The sequence below is a fragment of the Bufo bufo genome, chromosome 5, assembly GCF_905171765.1.
Source record: "Bufo bufo chromosome 5, aBufBuf1.1, whole genome shotgun sequence".
Taxonomy (NCBI): domain Eukaryota; kingdom Metazoa; phylum Chordata; class Amphibia; order Anura; family Bufonidae; genus Bufo; species Bufo bufo.
This window is the reverse complement of record NC_053393.1, coordinates 165,432,500-165,453,550: the sequence shown is the minus strand read 5'-3', so window position 1 is coordinate 165,453,550 and position 21,051 is coordinate 165,432,500. Positions and strand designations below refer to the sequence as shown.

At 44.1% G+C, this 21,051-nt stretch overlaps 1 protein-coding gene across 2 annotated transcripts in view; it reads left to right on the top strand.

Moving 5' to 3' along the window:
- Positions 1-668: 668 nt before the first annotated feature.
- METTL4 (methyltransferase like 4) overlaps positions 669-21,051 on the top strand; it is a 159,141-nt gene continuing 138,758 nt past the window's right edge. For both annotated transcript variants that reach the window (XM_040432948.1, XM_040432947.1), the window contains exons 1-2: positions 669-934; positions 4,313-4,375. In XM_040432948.1, coding sequence (XP_040288882.1) covers positions 725-934; positions 4,313-4,375 — 273 coding nt within the window. In that variant the 5' untranslated portion in view covers positions 669-724. The remainder of the gene's footprint in view (positions 935-4,312; positions 4,376-21,051) is intronic.

The window sequence follows — 21,051 nt, the reverse complement described above, 5'->3', positions numbered from 1 at the left end:
CCTGGATGGAGAAATGTACCCCCAATATGCTGCACACACCGCCTGGATGGAGAAATGCCCCCCAATATGCTGCACACACCGCCTGGATGGAGAAATGTCCCCCAATATGCTGCACACACCGCCTGGATGGAGAAATGTCCCCCAATATGCTGCACACACCGCCTGGATGGAGAAATGCCTCCCAATATGCTGCACACACCTGGTGGAGTACACAATGCCCCCCAAATATGCTGCATCCCCCTTTGATGCATTGTCCCCCAAAATGCTGCACACCCCACCTGTATTAATCATTGCCCCTTGTCCCCCAAAATGCTGCACACCCCACCTGTTTTAATCATTGCCCCCCAATATGCTGCAACCACGCCCCCTGCTAAAAGCCAGCAATCTAATGAGCGCTGTGTAGTGTGGAAAATCCGCGCGTGCGCAGTGTCAGGGTAAGGAGATGTTTTGCAAGTCGAAAGACTGTGAAATTTCCTTAACCCTGACGGCGCATGCGCAGCTGGGTGCACGCGCGGTATTCTCGCGTGCACCCAGGAATCGGCGCGCACTGTATCATGAGTTCACTAAGTTCCTGGTCGCCCGTTGTACTGCGCAAGCGCGGAGGCGCACACCCCCCGGAAGTCACGTGGGGTAAGGTTTTCTTTCAGGGTAAGGTTTTTTCTCAGTGGTGTTACAGGTACCGCAGTGCTAACCAGCGCCGAGCATACGGTGTAGGTAGCGGCACATGGCGGTGGTGTGTGAGAGCGCAGCAGGCTGGCTGCTGGATGAATTAGCGCTCGTCAATCAGTGGTACCGGCTCGGAGGGGGGCTCGGCTACAGGTTAAGAGATGATTTCTTCAGGCTCTCTAAACCTTACTTCTCCCTGGCACCTACTGAAACCTGTGCCCCGAAAAGCGACAGCCAAGACCACAGCGCCACCAGCCGGTGCAGAAAGGTACTGCCTGTCATCTACTGTGCTTGTGTGTGCTGTTGGGGAGTATAAATCAGACACAAACAGTAATATAAAGCTGACCCCGTGACCACTGATACACAGCGGAGTGCTTGACATCTGTTCTGTTACTGAAAGCGTGTAATTATCGCACAAACTTGATCGTCCTAGGTTACGTGATTTTCCCCTTCATAACATCATCCCCATTTAGGCTAGGGCTATACGGCGCCGTATCCTCAATGGTGTTAAAATGCGACATGCTGTGACGCTACAGTCACAAAAAAATCTATTCATGTGCCCACATTGCTAAGAAAAATGATTATGCAAATGAGCCCCGGGGAGCAACGGGGGCGTTGTCATTACACTTAGAGGCCCTGCTCTCTCTGCAACTATGCCCTAGGACAGTGATGGTGACCCTTTTAGAGACTAAGTGCCCAAACTGCAACCCAAAACCCACTTATTTATCGCGAAGTGCCAACACGGCAATTTAACCTGAACACCAATATAGTATATCTTCCATGTACTTTATCATTTAGCTACAATAGCCTGCTTACATTCAATGCGCTACCTGTGCTGTTCATAGTGCGCCCATCTCTATTGTATGGCAGGCAAATTCTAAGGCATATTGGTACACCATAGACTTTCTCCAGGGTGCGGGTGCCCACAGAGAGGGCTCTGATTGCCGCCTCTGGCACCCGTGCCATAGGTTCGCCATCACTGCCCTAGGAGAAGTCAGGACCAGGCCTGATGATGTTTTCACTGCCTGGTCCTGGCAATCAAAGTGCAGCAGTTGCAGCGAGAGCTGAGCTTCCAGGCCTGTGACGGCTAACCTCCGGCACTCCAGCTGTGGTAAAACTACAACTCCCAAGATGCACACTTGCTTGGCTGTTCTCAGAACTCCATAGAAATTAATGGAGCATGCTGGGAGTCGTAGTTTCTCCACAGCTGGAGTGTTGGAGGTTAGCCGTCACTGTGCTAGGTGTAACGGCAATGCCCTTGTTGCCCCTAGGGGCTCATTTGCATATTCATTGTTTTCAGCAATGCGGGCACATATGAAGATGGGACCAACACAGATGCCTTCAGCTGCCAGGAGCACATGTAACAGGTCCGCCAGTGTCATAGGTAAAAATCTGCTGACCGATGCCCTTTAGGGATGAGTGAACTTTGTGTTTCAAGTTTGGCGTACAAGGTTCGGGTTATCTAAGAACTCTATTATGGATTCTTGGATAACCTGAACCCGAACCTTGTACGCCTTGAAACACAAAGTTCGCTCAACACTAATGCCCTTTAAAAATCACTTCCACTTTGCTGCTACGGTAAGATGCTGAGGATTTTACGCGTGCGATTCTGTTGTAGAAAATCTGCAGCATTTTTCATTCTGTGTGGCCATACCCTTACAATGGCGCTGGACGGACTTTCTGAACAAAGCATCATTTTAGTTATGCCACGTTCATATCACTGCTTTCGGCCTCATGTCAAATATATAAGAACCTTTGGTACTTAATGGGATAATGCTGCAAAAGGGCAAGTTGTATATTATTGTCCTAAATGCTGGGAACTAGCGATGAGCGAATCGATTAAGGATAAAACAACCAAAGTCGATTCGCATAAAATTTAGTTTGAATACTGTACGGAGCGAGCACTCTGTATAGTATTAGAATGTATTGGCTCAGATGAGCCGAAGTTATTACTTTAAAAAGTCTCGCGAGACTTCGGGTAAGAAGTAAAAAAAAATATATATTTCTACTGTTAAAAACCTTTTTCCCGAACTCGGTTCCAAGTTCGAACCGAACCTAAGTTCGGGAAAAGTTTAACAGTAGAAATTTATTTTTGAACTTATTACCTGAAGCCTCGCGAGACTTCGTAAAGTAATAACTTCGGGTCATCTGAGCCAATACATTCTAATGCTCGCTCCGTACAGTATTCAAACGAACGTTTACGCGAATTCATTTCGGATGTTTCATCCAAAGTTGATTCGCACATCCCTACTTTTGGAAGCTTAGTATCCAGTGATGTGTGTCTGGCTCCATTCCAACTCTGCTTTGGCAATGCTGCCATCTGCTGGAGAAAGTTGAATATACTCTATAGAAGATTCTTCTTTATGGTCTTTACAACTGATGTGATAATGGATTTTGTTTTAATGTCTTATGCAAGTACTGCAATGAGCAGGTCAAATCAGATGCAGACCAAAACTACAGCTGTGTGCATGAGGCCTTTTCTTCAATTTTTTTAAATGACGGATTTGGGGGGAAATTCTTTTTAAAATGTGAAGCTTTTTACAAGACCTCTGTATACAGCGATCTAGAAGGCAGGGACACCTGAGAACTGTCCCTGCCTTCTCTCTGGGTCCAGAACATCCATTCAGAGATAAACCGCCTGCCCATGGACGTTTATAGTCAATGGGCAGTCGGGAAGTGGTTAATATTTTGGAGGGTTTTTTTTAAAACTTTTTATTTAATAACTATTTCCTCCCTTAGGGGCTAGAACCTGGTATCTTTTAATCCCCTGTCCTATTCACCCTAATATAGCTCTGTTAGGGTGAATAGGATCTCACACTTTCCCTGCTGCCCTGTGTTTTGTGCACACAGCAGCAGGGAGATTACCATGGCAGCCAGGACGATACTGAAGCCATGGTAACCGATCGGAGCCCCGCAACTTCACTGCCGGGGCTCCAATCAGAACTGCCACTGCCACCAATGAGGAGGAGGGGACCCTGTGGCCACTGCCACCAATGATTATAATACTGGGAGGGGGGGGGCGCACTGCGCCACCAATGATTTAATAATGGGGTAGGGCGCACTGTGCCAACAATGAACATAACTAACGTTTAATACAAATACATGAGGTGAGTGCCTGCGGCAGGATCACATAGCCGGTACCCAACCTCTATACAAGGATCTGGGTGCTGCACCTGAGGAGTTAACTGCCGCTGATCGCAGCTCCCTGTCATAGAGGTCGGGTGCCGGCTAAGTGATTCTGCAGCCGGCACCCACATCCTGTATTTGAATTAATGGGTGAGCTGTCGTCATTGGTGGCGCAGTGGCCACAGCCCCTCCCCTCTCTCCTGTCATTGGTGGCAGCAGCGGCACAGGGGGGGGGGGGGGGAGGGGCTGCTTCCTTCTCCCCTGTGCTGCTGAGGGAACGTGTCATGTCCTGTGATAATAGGCTGCGCAGTAGAGCAGCCTAGTATGGGTAAAAGGCAAATCCCGGTATCGAATTGATACCGTACAAAAATATTGATTGGGTATCGATAATTCGATACCCGATGCAACCCTAATTCACACTAGGAACACAGTCTGTTATTCCCAGAAGTAGCTTTGCTAATTGTGCACCATGGATGCATTACAATAAAAATATACACATGTAACTTATCTATTCTTACAGAAACGCAAACAATCAAATACTTATAACCAAGGGGAGCTGGATGCATTGGAGTATCACAAAAAGGTATGTGGCATAATGGCAATTTTGTATAAAATATTTAAAGGGGTTGTCTCATCTCAGACAATGGGGTTATATCGCTAGGATATGCCCCCATTGTCTTATAGGTGCGGTCCCACCGCTGGAACCTGCACTTATATCAGGAACGGAGCCCCACAAGGTGGTGGCTGGAGGACTCTGGTCCGGCCACCACCAAGCGCACTCCCCATAGAAGTGAATGGGAGCGCACCACGCATGACCGGCCATCGCTCCCATTCACTTCTATGGGCCTGACGGAAATATTTTAGATGGCCCCATACAAATTGAAAGAATGGCGGCTGCACATGCGCAGTGCACTCTCCACCACTTTCAGGGCTCCGTTCTCGATATAGGTGTGGGTCCTAGTGGTGGGACCCGCACCTATAAGACAATGGCGGCATATGAGACAACCCCTTCAAATGGGTTGTAAAACCCTATGAAGATGCTACACATAGGAAAATAATAAGCTTTGTACATGTGCATGAAACAGCGCAGAGTCTGGAGATGTAGTGGATACGCTGTGGATTTGCTGCCATGTGTTTGTTTACAGCAAATCCACAGCTTTTTGCATCCCAGTAAAATGGATGAAATTGTAAGAAATATCATCTATTCTGCGAAAAACATCCACAGCGTAAACTGACCTGTAGTAAGGATGTTACATCCACAGTATAAATTGACATGTTGCAGATTTAACCCTTTCTACCCCGGGCCAGTTTTCGCTCTTCTGCCCAGGCCATTTTTTGAAAATCTGACATGTCACTTTATGAGGTAATAGCTTTGGAACACTTTTTTTACTTATCCAAGACATTCTGAGACTGTTTTCTCGTGACACATTGTACTTCATGATAGTCATAAATTTGAGTCAATATATTTCACCTTTATTTGTGAAAAAATCCCAAATTTACCCAAAATGTTGAAAAATTCCCAAATTTTCAAATTTAAATTTCTTTACTTTTATAATAGATAGTGATACCTCATATAATAGTTATTACTTAACATTTCCCATATGTCTACTTCATGTTTGGATCATTTTGGAAATTACATTTTATTTTTGGGGAACGTTAGAAGGCTTAGAAGTTTGGAAGCAAATCTTGAAATTTTTTGGAAAATTTACAAAACCCACTTTTTAATTCCTTAAGGACACATGACGTACCGGTACGTCATGTGTTCCGATCACTGCCGCCCGGCCAGCTGTGATCGGAACAAGGTGCCTGCTCAAATCATTGAGCAGGCACCTTGGCTAAATGCGCGGGGGGGGTCCCGTGACACCCCCCCCCCCCCCCCCATGTCGGCGATCACAACAAACTGCAGGTCAATTCAGACCTGCGGTTTGTTGCGCTTTCTGCAGTTTCTGATCCCCGCGGTCCCTGACCGCGGGGATCAGAAACTTTAGTATTACTAAAATATATATGAAAAATAGCCTCCCCTTGAAAAATCGTTGGTGGCCAGTGGGTATACCAGGGTGTCGGCACATTGCTGACACTCTGGTATAAACGGCTGACATCTGTGATGCGATGTCAGCCGTTTAACTCTTTCCATACCGCGGTCCGTACGGACCGCTGTATGGAAATGGTTAACAGCTCAGGGAGCTCCCTCCCTCTCCCATCGGGGGGCTCCTGTGCCTTTGCAGCCCCCCGATGGAGAGGGAGAGAGCCCCCAGACAGCCCCCCTCCTTACCCTTCCCCGTCTGCGCAGTTCTGGCCACTACTGAGCAGACGGGGAAGGTTCCCATGGCAACAGGACGCCGTCTCAGGCATCTTGCTGTCCATGGTGCTGAACAGATCTGTGCTAAAGGCATAGATCTGTTCAGACAAAGTGTAAGTAAAATACAGTACAAAACACTATATGGTGTACTGTATTATACAGACATCAGACCCACTGGATCTTCAAGAACCAAGTGAGTCTGGGTCAGAAAAAAAGTGAAAAAATGAAAAAAAAGTAAAAATCAAAAAACATATTTATCACTGATTGAAAATGAAAAAAATAAAATTCCCTATACATGTTTGGTATCGCCGCATCCGTAACGACCTGATCTATAAAACGGTCATGTTACTTTACCCGAACGGTGAACGCCATAAAAATTAAAAATAAAAAACTATGATGAAATTGAAATTTTGCCCACCTTACTTCCCAAAAATGGTAATAAAAGTGATCAAAAAAGTCGCATGTACGCCAAAATTGTAACAATCAAACCGTCATCTCATCCCGCAAAAATAATACCCTACCCAAGATAATCGCCCCAAAACTGAAAAAACTATGGCTCTTAGACTATGGAAACACTAAAACATGATTATTTTTTTTTGTTTCAAAAATGAAATCATTGTGTAAAACTTACATAAATAAAAAAAGGTATACATATTAGGTATCACCGCGTCCGTATCGACCTGCTCTATAAAAATATCACATTACCTAACCCCTCAGGTGACCACCGTAAAAAATAAAAACTGTGTAAAAAAAGCAATTTTTTGTCATCTTACGTCACAAAAAGTGTAATAGCAAGAGATTAAAAAGTCATATGCACCCCAAAATAGTGCCAATCAAACCGTCATCTCATCCCGCAAAAAATGAGACCCTACTACGGCTCTTAGATTATGGAGACACTAAAACTTTTTTTTTGTTTTAAAAATGAAATCATTGTGTAAAACTTACATAAATAAAAAAAAAAGGTATACATATTGGGTATCGCCGTGTCCGTGACAACCTGCTCTATAAAATTACCACATGATCTAACCTGTCTTATGAATGTTGTAAATAACCAAAAAAAAACGGTGCCAAAAAAGCTATTTCTTGTTACCTTGCCGCACAAAAAGTGTAATATAGAGCAACCAAAAATCATATGTACCCTAAACTAGTACCAACAAAACTGCCACCCTATCCCGAAGTTTCTAAAATGGGGTCACTTTTTTGGAGTTTCTACTCTAGGGGTGCATCAGGGGGGCTTCAAATGGGACATGGTGTCAAAAAACCAGTCGAGCAATATCTGCCTTCCAAAAACCGTATGGCATTCCTTTCCTTCTGCGCCCTGCTGTGTGCCCGTACAGCAGTTTACGACCACATATGGGGTGTTTCTGTAAACTACAGAATCAAGGCCATAAATAATGAGTTTTGTTTGGCTGTTAACCCTTGCTTTGTAACTGGGAAAAAAAATATTAAAATGGAAAATCTGCCCAAAAAGTGAAATTTTGAAATTGTATCTCTATTTTCCATTAAATCTTGTGCAACACCTAAAGGGTTAACAAAGTTTGTAAAATCAGTTTTGAATACCTTGAGGGGTGTAGTTTCTTAGATGGGGTCACTTTTATGGAGTTTCTACGCTAGGGGTGCATCAGGGGGGTTTCAAATGGGACATGGTGTCAAAAAACCAGTCCAGCAAAATCTGGCTTCCAAAAACCAAACGGCGCACCTTTCACTCTACGCCCCGCTGTGTGGCCGTACAGTAGTTTGCGGCCACATATGGGGTGTTTCTGTAAACAGAAGAGTCAGGGCAATAAAGATACAGTCTTGTTTGGCTGTTAACCCTTGCTTTGTTAGTGAAAAAAATGGGTTAAAATGGAAAATTAGCCAAAAAAATGAAATTCTCAAATTTCATCCCCATTTGCCACTAACTCTTGTGCAACACCTAAAGGGTTAACGAAGTTTGTAAAATCAGTTTTGAATACCTTGCTGGGTGTAGTTTATAGAATGGGGTCATTTTTCGGTGGTTTCTATTATGTAAGCCTCGCAAAGTGACTTCAGAGCTGTAGTGGTCCCTAAAAATTGGGTTTTTGTAAATTTCAGAAAAATTTCAAGATTTGCTTGAAACTTCAAAGCCTTGTAACTAGGGATCGATTGATATTGATTTTTTTAGGTCCGAAACCGATAATTTTTGAATTTTCAGGCAGATAGCCGATAATTTATACCGATATTCTGGGAATTTTCATTTTTGAAAAAAAATAAATTCCTACACAAATCTGCTGAAAATGAATATATTTATTGTTAACGTGTGTGTGTGTTTTTTTTTTTTTTTTGTAAACTTTCTTTTTAATTATTATTATTTATTTATTTTTCTTTACTAACTTTTAGCCCCCTTAGGGACTAGAACCCTTGTCCTATTCACCCTGATAGATCTCTATCAGGGTGAATAGGAGCTCACACTGTCCCTGCTGCTCTGTGCTTTGTGCACACAGCAGCAGGGAGCTGAACATGGCAGCCAGGGCTTCAGTAGCGTCCTGGCTGCCATAGTAACCGATCAGAGCCCCAGGATTACACAGCTGGGGCTCCGATCGGAGGAGCAGGGGAGAGGGGATCCTGTGGCCACTGCCACAAATGATTAATACTGTGTGGGGGGGTTTGAGAGGGGGGGGGGCGCACTGCGCCACCAACGTTTTAATACTGGGATGGGGGTGGGGGGCGCACTGCGCCATCAACGTTTTAATACTGGGATGGGGGTGGGGGGCGCACTGTGCCACCAATGATTAATACTGGGGGGCTTGGGGGGGCACACTGCGCCACTAATGAAGAGAAATCTCTCATTAATTCATATACAGGAGGCGGGAGCTGGCTGCAGAATCATATAGCCGGCTCCCAACCTCTATGAGCGGTAGCTGCGATCCGCGGCACCTAAGGGGTTAACTACCGCAGATCGCAGCTACAGCTCATAGAGGGCGGGAGCCGGCTATGTGATTCTGCAGCCAGCTCCCGCCTCCTGTATATGAATTAATGAAAGACTTCTCTTCATTGGTGGAGCGGTGGCCACAGCCCCTCCCCTTCTTTTGTCCTCTCTCCTCTAATTGGCAGCAGCAGCACAGGGGGAGGGAGACACTGCTTCCTTCTCCCCTGTGCTGCTGAGGAAACACGGAGAGCGCTGACAGCAGCGCGATCTGTGTTCCCAATACGTTATCGGAATATCGGCAAAATAGATGCCGATACCGATGACTGTCAAAATCCTGAATATCGGCCGATAATATCGGTAAAACCGATAATTGGTCGATCCCTACTTGTAACATCCCCAAAAAATAAAATATCATTCCCAAAATAATTCAAACAGGAAGTAGACATATGGGGAATGTAAAGTCATCACAATTTTTGGGGTATTACAGAAGTAGAGAAACAAACTTTGAAATTTGCAAATTTTTCCAAATTTTTGGTAAATTAGGTATTTTGTTATGAAAAAAAAATATTTTTTTTTTACTTAATTTTACCAGTGTCATGAAGTACAATATGTGACGAAAAAACAATCTCAGAACGGCCTGGATAAGTCAAAGCGTTTTAAAGTTATCACCACTTAAAGTGACACTGGTCAGATTTTCAAAAAATGGCCTGGTCCTTAAGGTGAAATAAGGCTGTGTCCTTAAGGGGTTAAGGACCAGTTCAGGTCTGAAGTCACTTTGTGAGGCTTAGGCTACTTTCACACTAGCGTTCGGGTGTCCGCTCGTGCGCTCCGTTTGAAGGGGCTCATGAGCGGCCCCGAACGCATCCGTCTGGCCCTAATGCATTCTCAGTGGAGGCGGATCCACTGAGAATGCATCCGCCTGCCAGCGCTCAGCCTCCGCTCCGCTCAGTGAGCGGACACCTGAACGCTGCTTGCAGCGTTCGGGTGTCCGCCTGGCCGTGCGGAGGCGAGCGGATCCGTCCAGACTTATAATGGAAGTCAATGGGGACGGATCCGCTTGAAGATGACACCATATGGCTCAATCTTCAAGCGGATCCGTTCCCCATTGACTTACAATGTAAAGTCTGAACGGATCCGCTCAGGCTACTTTCATACTTAGAAAATTTTCTAAGTTTTAATGCAGACGGATCCGTTCTGAACGGATGCGAACGTCTGCATTATCGGAGCGGATCCGTCTGATGAAACATCAGACGGATCCGCTCCGAACGCTAGTGTGAAAGTAGCCTTACATATTAGAAACCACCATAAAATGCCCTATTTTAGAAACGACACCCTCAGGGTATTTAAAACTGATTTTACAAACTTTGTTAACCCTTTAGGTGTTCCACAAGAATTAATGGAAAATGGAGATGAAATTTCAGAACTTCACTTTTTTGGCAGATTTTACATTTTAGTAAATTTTTTCCAGTAGCAAAGCAAAGGTTAACAGCCAAACAAAACTCAATATTTATTGTCCTGATTCTGCGGTTTACAGAAACACCCCCCATGTGGTTGTAAACTGCTGTATGGCCACACGGCAGGGCGCAGTAGGAAAGGAACGCCATATGGTTTTTGGAAGCAAATTTTGCTGAACTGGTTTTTAGATGCCATGTCCCATTTGAAGCCCCCCTGATGCACCCTTACAGTAGAAACTAAAAAAAGTGACCACATTTTGGAAACTACGGGATAAGGTGCCAGTTTTATTGGTAGTATTTTGGGGTACAGATGATTTTTAATTGCTCTATATTACGTTTTTCGTGAGGCAAGGTAACCAAAAAAATGAATGTTTTTTTTGGCACCTTTTTTATTTTTAACAACATTCATCTGACAGGTTAGATCATGTGCTATTTTAATAGAGCAGGTTGTTACAGACGCAATGATATCAAATATGTCTACTTTCTATGTTTGTTTCAGTTTTACATAATAAAGCATTTTTGAAAACAAAAATTAGGTTTTTGTATCTCCATTTTCTGAACGCCCTATTTTTTTATTTTTCTGCTGATCGTCCTGTGTAGGGGCTCATTTTTTGCAGGAAGAGTTGATGTTTTTATTGGTACCATTTTTGGGTACATATGATTTTTTGATCATTTATTATTACACCTTATAGGACAAGGTGACCAAAAATTTGGTTGTTTTGACGCAGTTTTTATTTAGGGATTAGGTCATGTGACTATTTTATAGAGCTGATTGTTACGGACGTGGCAATGCCTAAGATGTCTACATTTTCTTATTTATTTAAGTTTTACACAATAATGGCATTTTTGAAACCAAAATAATGATATTTTAGTGTATCCATAGTCTGAGAGCCATAGCTTTTTAATTTTGTGACTGATTGTCTTAGGTAGAGTATTATTTTTTGCAGGATGAGGTGATGGTTTGATTGGTACTATTTTGGAGGGCATACGCCTTTTTGATCACTTGCTGTTGCAATTTTTGTGATGTAAGATGACAAATTATAATTTTTTTTTACAGTTTTTATTCATTTTTTACAGTGTTCACCTGAGTGGTTAGGTCGTGTGATATTTTTATAGAGCTGGTTGTTACGGATGTGGCGATACCTAATATGTATATATATTTTTTTATGTATTTCACTTTAGCACAATAATAGCAGTTTTGAAACAAAATTACGTTTTAGTGTCTCCATGTTCTGAGAGCTATATGTATTTTTTATTTTTTGGGCGATTGTCTTTTTTTAATTTTTTGCGGGATGAGGTGACTGTTTTATTGATGCCATTTTGTGGGACATACGCCTTTTTGATTGCTTGGTGTTGCACTTTATGTGATGTAAGGTGACAAAAATGGCTTTTTCTTACACCTTTGTTTTATTATTATTATTTTTTTATGGTGTTTATCGAACAGGGTGGATCATGTGATATATTTATAGAGCCGGTCATTACGGACGTGGCGATACCTAATGTGTGGGTTTTTCTTTCAGATTTTTATTTATAAAATAAGGGGAAAGGGGAGTTTTATTAAACACTTTTTTTTTTTCTTTACGTTATTTCTGATCACTTTTGGGGGTCTGATCCCCTCTGCAATGCATTACAATACATCTGTATTGTAATGCATTGCCTGTTTGTGTACTACAGTGAGTAATACACTAACAGGTTGCCTAGGAAACCCAGCCTGAGGCTGGATCTCCTCGGCACCTGTAGAAGGCAGGTCCCGATGCCGTGCAAGGCATTGGGCAGCCTCTGCATGGCATCAGGCTGCCTTTTGACACATCGCGTGCCCGCCGCAGCAGCGCTGTGACTCGATGTGCTCCCTCACCCTACACAAACCCCTTCTATGTCGCGGTCAGCATAGAAGGGGTTAATCCGCCGACATTGGCTTCTACAGCAATGTCGGTGGATGCAGCAGGGGCCCGGCTACCAGGGATTGCCGGGCCCCTGCAGTGATCGCGCGTGAACCGCTCCGGTGCCTGCCCGATCACCATGACGTACTATTACATCAAATTGCGGGAACACAGTGGCTTCCATGACGTAATAGTACGTCATGTGTCGGGAAGGGGTTAAAATCCACCCTGCAGGATAATTAATGCTGCAGACTTTTTTTTCTCACAGTGTGGATGCTGTTTCTGACTATCTACTGCAGATTTCACTCTTGCAATGCACAGGGTATAATCCACCCTGGATATTCAGCTGCTGCCATGTGTGGCTGTGCCCTACGTTTCTGCTTTCTGGTATCAGTCAGTGGCTTGGCTTAAATAAAAATTGCACATGACGATCTCTGATGTGTACAAAACGCTTGCCGTGTTACAGCATGGACAGCTGCATGCACCAAAAAGCTATACAATCAACATTTTCGATTTTATTTGGTATTTGAAAAGTTGGCATATGCACCAAAGCATGGCAGGATTAGAAATATTACAGTACATACTACTAACAGATTTGCAGGTCAACAAAATACAGATGTAGTAGAGTTAACACACATGCTTTTTGAGACGTGTTATCTAAACTAAAGGCGTTAAGCAAACACTTTTAATCGCTTTTCAATGGCTTTTGTTTCAAGATAATGCAATGAGTTAAATTTGAGTTAAGAGTTTGTGTGTTAACCCTGCTACATTCGTAGACTTTGAATTAAATGGGTTCGTTCTCATGTACATAGTAAAAGAGTTACTGATTGTGATATTGTTAATCTGTTACTGTAAGTATCAGAGACAGCCCTTTTCAGAATGTAGACCCAGGGTGACCCTGAGCTTTTGACCTGCAGTAGCGGCTAGAGGGGACATTTAGCAGGGCTGGGCGGATAATAAAAAAAAAAACGAAACAGACCATCAGCCTAATTAACAGACGGCACTTTGCCTATGTCAGTTTTTCCATTTCGGTTTTTGTGACGTCATATGGGGGTCGAGCGGCAGTGTTCCCTCTAAAGGGCCCTTTACATGGGCCAAGAATCGCATAGATTAGCGCGGACGGGAGTTAATTGTAATGCTTTTTAGCAATGATCAGGTGGTGTAAATGTACCGCCAATTAACCGGTGAACAAGGAAAAGATGAAGATTACTCTTACCGGTAATTGGATTTTCCGTATAGCCTCCACAACGGCACTAAGCAGGAGGGTACCCTGCCTCCCAGGGACAGGAAACAACGTAGAGAACAAAGTTTAAAAGCCTCCTCCCCTTTACCTTCTCCAGTAAATACCTAATAACTCAGGATGATGCTGAAGAAAACAAGACTTTTATTTTGGGAGAGAATTATTATTATTTTTTTACATTTATCAGCACATAACATGATCAAAAAGTTTTAGGGTGGGAAAAAACCAGTGCCGTTGTGGAGGCTATACGGAAAATCCAATTACCGGTAAGAGTAATCTTCATCTTTTCCGTACGCCTCCCTAACGGCACTAAGCAGGAGGATTAACAAAGAAATCAGGCTAGGGAGGGACTGCTGCAGACAAAACTTTTCGTCCGAAGGACAAGTCCCTGTTGGACTGTACATCCAGCCTATAGTGATTTAAAAAAGTTGATGGACTAGACCAAGTTGCTGCCTGGCAGATTTGAAACAAAGATGCTGAGGCATTTTCTGCCCAAGAGGCCGACACTGCTCTTGTTAATGGGCTTTTAATTCAGCTGGTGGAGAGAGTCCTTTTTCTTTATATGCCATGCTGATAGTAATTTTAATCCAGCGAGCGATGGTAGCTTTTTAAGCTGCCTGCCCCTTATTTTGTCCTGCGTACTGGACCAGCAAATGGTCTGTTTTCCTTAGTTCTTTCGTAGAATCTAGATAAGACAGCACACATCTACGCACATCCAAATGATGAAACTTCAATTCCTTAGATGATTTTGCTTGGGCGCAGAATGTAGGCAACAAGATTTCCTGTTGACAGAGAAATTTCGAGAACACTTTTGGTAAGAAAGAAGGCTCATGTCTTAGCACTATTCTGTCTTCCAAAATATTAAGATACGGAGGCCTACAGGACAAGGCTTGAATTTCGCCGTTTCTCCTAGCCGAGGTGATTGCTATAAGAAAGGCCGTTTTTAGGGATAGGAGTCTGAGAGAGATTCCGTCAACAGGCTCAAATGGATGATCCATTAAGACCGAAAGGACCAGGTTAAGATCCCAGGGAAGAATCGTGGATCTATGAACAGGATGCAGTCTACTTGCCCCCTTAATGAACCTCTTGATTAAATCCAACCCAGCCAACCTGACTTCCATAAAGGCACTAAGAGCGGCTATCTGGACCTTAATGGTGCTAACTCGAAGTCCTTTGTCAAGACCTTTTTGCAAAAAGTCTAAAATTACTTTAGTATCAGGTGGTAAAGTAGAATTCCAGGAATCCTTGGAAAATTGGAGAAAGGTCTTCCAAGTTCTAAGATAGATGTTGGACGTGACCGGTTTTCTGCTGGAAAGAAGAGTGTTGATGACTGCATCTGATAACCCTTTTGACTTCAGGATGCACCGTTCAAATTCCAGGCAGTGAGCTTTAACTGGTTGATTGTTGGGTGCTCGGCTGGTCCTTGAAGCAGAAGGTCCGGGATCTGAGGAAGAATCCAGTACCTCTTTCTGGAAAGACTCAGAAGCAGGGGAAACCATGCCCTTTTTGGCCAATATGGGGCAAATAGGATTACGTGAGAGCGTTCTTCTGCAATCTTCGTCAGGACCTTTGGGATTAACTGGATTGGTGGGAAGGCATATAGAAGACCTGGCGGCCAAGGATCTGAAAAGGCATCCACTCTCGTTGGGTTGCCCCTGAATGAGAGGGAATAAAATAGATCTGTTTGTTGGTTTCTCTGAGAAGCGAAAAGGTCCACCTTCGGATGTCCCCATTTGCTGCAAATTTTCAAAAAGACTGATCTTTTGAGGCTCCATTCTCCTGGAAATAACCTCCTCCTGCTCAGGAAGTCTGCCAGAATGTTCTCTTCTCCTCTTAGATGGACTGAGGAGATTGACTCTATGTGCGTCTTGGCCCAGGAGAAAATCCGGGATGCAATCTGGGAAAGAGTCCTGCTTCTCGTGCCCCTCTGCTTGTTTAGATATACAACAGTAGTGCTGTTGTCTGAGAGGATCTTGACATTCTGGAAGTGAATGACTGGTAAAAAGGCCTTTAGAGCAAAAAATACCGCCAGTAGCTCTTTTTTTTTTGCGTTTGAGGATAAGGAGAGAACGTCTGGGTCCCATGTTCCTTGTACTAGTTGTTCTTTGCAGTGGGCCCCCCAACCTGACCCGTTTGCGTCTGTTGCTATGACCACCTGGTTTGTGGTTCGCCAAGGAACTCCTTGGTTCAGGTTCGACATGTTCAGCCACCAATACAGGGAGCTTTTGACTTTCGGGCAGAGGGTCACAGACCTGTCTAGTGAAAGCAAACTTCGGTTCCAATGTTTTAGGAGAAATTTCTGCCGGAATTGTTGAAGTCATAAGCCCCAGAATTTTCATGATCCTCCTGAATGAAACCTTTTTGAGCTGCTGAAATGCTGAGATCTTTGAAATTATTAGGTCTTTCCTCTTTTGATTCTGGAAGAAAGGAGGTAATTTGATGGGAATCTATCTGTATCCCCAAAAAGACCTTTACCCTGTTGGGTGTTGGATCCGATTTTTCCAAATTCAGCTCCCAGCCTAGAGACTGGAGAATATTTAGAAAGGTCCTCAGATAATCTTGCAGAAGTGAAAATAAATAGGTGGTTGGCTCTCGCCTGGTGGCTATGACGGGTGTTGCTAGCTCACAACTTGGGTGCCTGACCCCAAAGAAATAAGTAATGAGAAAAAGAGGAGGAGTGAGCAGAAGTATCTGTGAGGATGCTGAAATGAGGAAATCGTCTAGGTATGGGATAAAAAGTATCTCATTCTGATGAAGAAAACTTGATATCTCCGCTATGATTTTTGTAAACACCCTAGGAGCTGATGCCAGGCCGGAAGATAGAACCTGAAACTGTAGATGTATTAGGTGATCTTTCAAGAAGACTGGGAATCGTAGATATTTCTGATGCTTTTGATCAGTTGGTATATGGTAGTAGGCGTCTAAGTCGACCATTACCATGTAGCAATCCTGTGTTGATTTCACAGTCTCTATCTTGAACTTTTTGTATTGGACGAACCTGTTGAGATATTTTAGGTTGATAATAGCTCTGAAGGAGCCATTTCGTTTTTTCACTAGGAATATTGGGAGTAGAAGCCTGTGCCTATCTGGTCTTCTGGGACTGGAATAACCGCTTCCTTTTCTAACAAGAGGAGAATCTGAGACTAAGAGATGGTGATCTATTCTTAGTTTCTTGTTTATTATGAACCTCTCTGGAGGAGGAGAAGAAAATTCTAACTTGTATCCCTGATGGATTATGTCCAGAATCCAAGGGGAGTTTGAGATTTCTTCCCATGCCATGCAGAATTTTTTTTAATCTCCCCCCCCCCCCTTCCCCCCACAGGATCTCTGGCATCATAAACTTGACTGTTTAGAAGATTTGTCCTGGTTAAAGAGGAATCCTCTACCTCTACCTTTTGATGGCTGCCATGAACCTGAGCTATCCTTTTTCCTCTGTTCTGGTCTGCCCCTTTTTGGTCTCAGTCTGGAATCCTTTCTTCCTATCCGAAGCTTTTTCCAGAATGTCATCTAGAACTGAACCAAAAAGTCTGTCTTCTTCACAGGGGAAGCAGTATCCCCTGTCCAGGATCTTAACCAAACAGACCTCCTTGCCGTATTTGAAAGAGCTGCAGATCTAGCGGATAATTTAACCAGGTCTGCAGAAGTGTCAGCTAAAAAATTTGAAGCTTGTTTCAAAATTGGCAGAGAAGATAAAATGTCTTCTCTAGGGGTGCCTGAGACCAAATGTTCCTCCAGCTGTGACGACCACAAGGATAAGGACCTAGCTGTATAAGTGGCTGCGATGCTTGGTCTTAACATAGCGGTATTAGATTCCCAGGATCTTTTTAGAACTGATTCGCACTTCTTATCCATAGCGTCTTTTAAGAGCCCAACGTCTTCAAATGGCAGGGATGCTTATTTTGAAATTCTGGTTATTGCTGCATCTACCTTGGGAGTCTTATCCCAGTGGCCTGAGTCATCCTCGTTAAAGGGATATTTCCTTTCAAATACTGTTAGAGGTACCAGCCCTTATTTTCAGGATCCTTCCACTCTTCAGAAATACGTTTTTTTAATCTTGTCATGGACCGGGAAGACTCTTTTCTTCATATCTCCTAGACCCTTGAATATCTAATCTTGAACAGTCTGGATCCCTTTTGACTCCTCAATGTTCAAGGTGGATCTAATTGCCTTCAGAAGAGAGTCCGTTTCTTCTATTGAACACAGGGGTCTACCTGCTTCATCTTCAGAGGAAGAGTTTGATTCAGAAGAATCCATGTCTTCCGCTACCTCCAGGTCCCAATCCATCTGGGGTTCTATATTAGATCTGGAAATGGAGGTTTTTTGCGGCAGGGAGGCTATTTTTGCCTCAACGGCCGAGCTTACTTCTTCTCTAATGATGGTTTTCAAGTTATTCAACAAGGAAGAGGGGCCTCTTCAGACATAATCTTGTCTGTGCATTTCTGGCAGATAGGTCTCTTACTGTGACCTGACAGCTTCTTTTTACAGATTGCACACTTCTTTTTCTGCGCAGTTTCCCCACTCCTTCTGGCCTCTCTGCTCTGAAAGCACAGAAAACAACTCCTAACTAAGGAGTGGGAAATAAGTGGGGAACCTCCAACAGTGGCACAATGTGAAGAAAAGAAAAATAATTCTCTCCCAAGAGAGAGGCTTACCGGGCTGAGGGCCTTAGGGGTGTCGGAAGGCTTCTCCACGGGGAGCGACATAGTCAGCGCTTAATCCGGGACGCCAAACACTCTACACGGCGTCCAGATCTCCATACCGCATTCTTAACCACTTCCTTGTCACATGGTACGGCCGGGCAGTCTCGCGACATCTGCCGTGACCATGTGACCCGATCTCGCAAGACTTCGGCCCAACAGCGTCTCGCGTGCCTTCTGTCCCCTCTGTAGGCTACGATATGAGCCGTTGCTGCCCGGGGCTTGCCCCAAAGCAAGCGTCGGGAACCGTCTCTCGTCCCAGAACTCCGCTGCTCTGCTACAGCCCTCCTGGATGCCAGGGACTACTTACTAAAGGCTGAGGCAATAAAGAAGATAGCAGGGGTAACCCGCTAGTTCTCTACCTCATCCCCGAGGGACAGGAAACAACTGGAGAAGGTAAAGGGGATGAGGCTTTTAAACTTTGTTCTCTACGTTGTTTCCTGTCCCTGAGAGGCGGGGGACCCTCCTGCTTAGTGCCGTTGGGGAGGCGTACGGAAAACACTCGCTCATCAGGTAATCTGGTCGTCTGTGCGCACGTAAAAATGATCAATTACCGGTAGCAGATTGTGCTGTGTAAATACGATCTCCTGCCGGCAAAAAAGAAGAACTTTATGGGGAAGAGCGATGGCATTAACGATTGCTCCTCCCCATGCTCTGGAAGAGATCGCTGCATGTAAATGCACCTGTCTGCTTGGCTAGTGATCAGCAGATTATCTGGAAGGAATGCTTCCTTCCCAACAATATGCTGTAATATTGTCCCGAGTAAAGGGCCCTTAATCTGCACGGTCGCACAGTGGAGAATGAGGGAGAGGGTCCCTCCCACCTCTCACTGAGACCCAAATCTGTAAAAGGAGTTTTTAAGTAGTATAAATATAGGAAATGCGATAAAAAGTGAATGCTGCTGAGAGCTATCCTCCAGTCTTTTGACTTAGGCCCCTTGCAGACGAGCGTGTCCGGATTTGGTCCGGATGCGTCCCGGTGCATTGTGGCAAACCCGCGCGAGTAGGTACGCAATTGCAGTCAGTTTTGACTGCGATTGCGTTCTGTTGTTCAGTTTTTATCGCGCGGGTGCAATGTGTTTTGCACGCACGTGATAAAAAAAACTGAATGTGGTACCCAGACCCAAACTTCTTTACAGAAGTTCAGGTTTGGGTTCAAGGTTGTGTAGATTGTATTATTTTCCCTTATAACATGGTTATAAGGGAAAATAATAGCATTCTGAATACAGAATGCATAGTACAATAGGGCTGGAGGGGTTAAAAATTTTATTTATTTTTTAACTCTCCTTAATCCACTTGTTCGCGCAGCCGGCATCTCTTCTGTCTGTCTTTTGTGAGGAATAGGACCTTTGATGATGTCACTACGCTCATCACATGATCTTTTACCATGGTGATGGATCATGTGACGGACCATGTGATGAACGTAGTGACGTCAACAAAGGTCCTATTCCTCACAAAAGACAGAAGAGATGCCGGTTGCGCGAATAGGTGGTTAAATTATTTTTAATTTTTTTTTAACCCCTCCAACCCTATTGTACTATGCATTCTGTATTCAGAATGCTATTATTTTCCCTTATAACCATCTTATAAGGGAAAATAATAATGATCGGGTCCCGATCGTCTCCTAGCAACCGTGCGTGAAAATCGCACCGCATCCGCACTTGCTTGCGGATGCTTGCGATTTTCACGCAACCCCATTCATTTCTATGGGGCCTGCGTTACATGAAAAACGCACAAAGAGAAGCATGCTGCGATTTTCACGCAACGCACAAGTGATGCGTGAAAATCACCGCTCATGTGCACAGCCCCATAGAAATGAATGGGTCCAGATTCAGTGCGGGTGCAATGCGTTCACCTCACGCATTGCACCCGCGCGGAAATCTTGCCCGTGTGAAAGGGGCCTTATTGTATGCCAGGCAGGGCCCCCGACATTGTGGGCTGTTGGGGAAGTATGCTTTTACCAGATTAGACAGCGAGCAACAATGCAGAGATTTAGGGAAAAGTCATTTACCCCTCCTGCCTAAATTTTGTATTTGTATTTAGATGTGCTGATGGAATAGAAGTAACCTGCCATAACTCAATAATGATAAAGGCTCTCAGGACACATATAGTACATCAGTCTTCTGATTGACAGGAGCGTGCTGCATTCTCAGCATATTGTACTTTAGCTAGCAAGCGGATGTCAGAATAGAATTTGACAGCAATCCTTGATCCCTCTGAGGCATCTGTCATTATTATATCTCTTATGAAGTTCCCTGATGGTTGCCTCGGAATGGGAAACAAAATAGCGGTGATAGTGTAGTTACTGACATGACTGCCTTCTTTACTGTCCACAGCTGCCTCTGGCCGGTTTAGTGCCTGTGCAAAAGTGGATGCAGCTGTATACAGCAAAGAAATTGGTAACATGAGTTAGGCTACTTTCACACTAGTGTTTTTTGCGGATCCGACATAGATCTGCAAAAACGCTTCCGTTACAATAATACATCCGCACGCATCCGTCATGAACGGATCCGGTTGTATTATGTCTTCTATAGCCATGACGGATCCGTCATGAACTCCATTGAAAGTATTGTGCCAGATTGTGTCAGAGAAAACGGATCCTTTTTCTCTGACACAATCTGGCAAATAGAAAACGGATCCGAAGGCAGTGTTTTGGTGTCCGACTCCAGAGTGGAATGGAGACTGAACGGAGGCAAACTGATGTATTCTGAGCGGGTCCTTTTCCATTCAGAAAGGATTAGGGAAATAGTCCCTTACGTGGCCATTTTTGGAAGTCCAATAGCAGTGAATGTAGAGCGCCCAA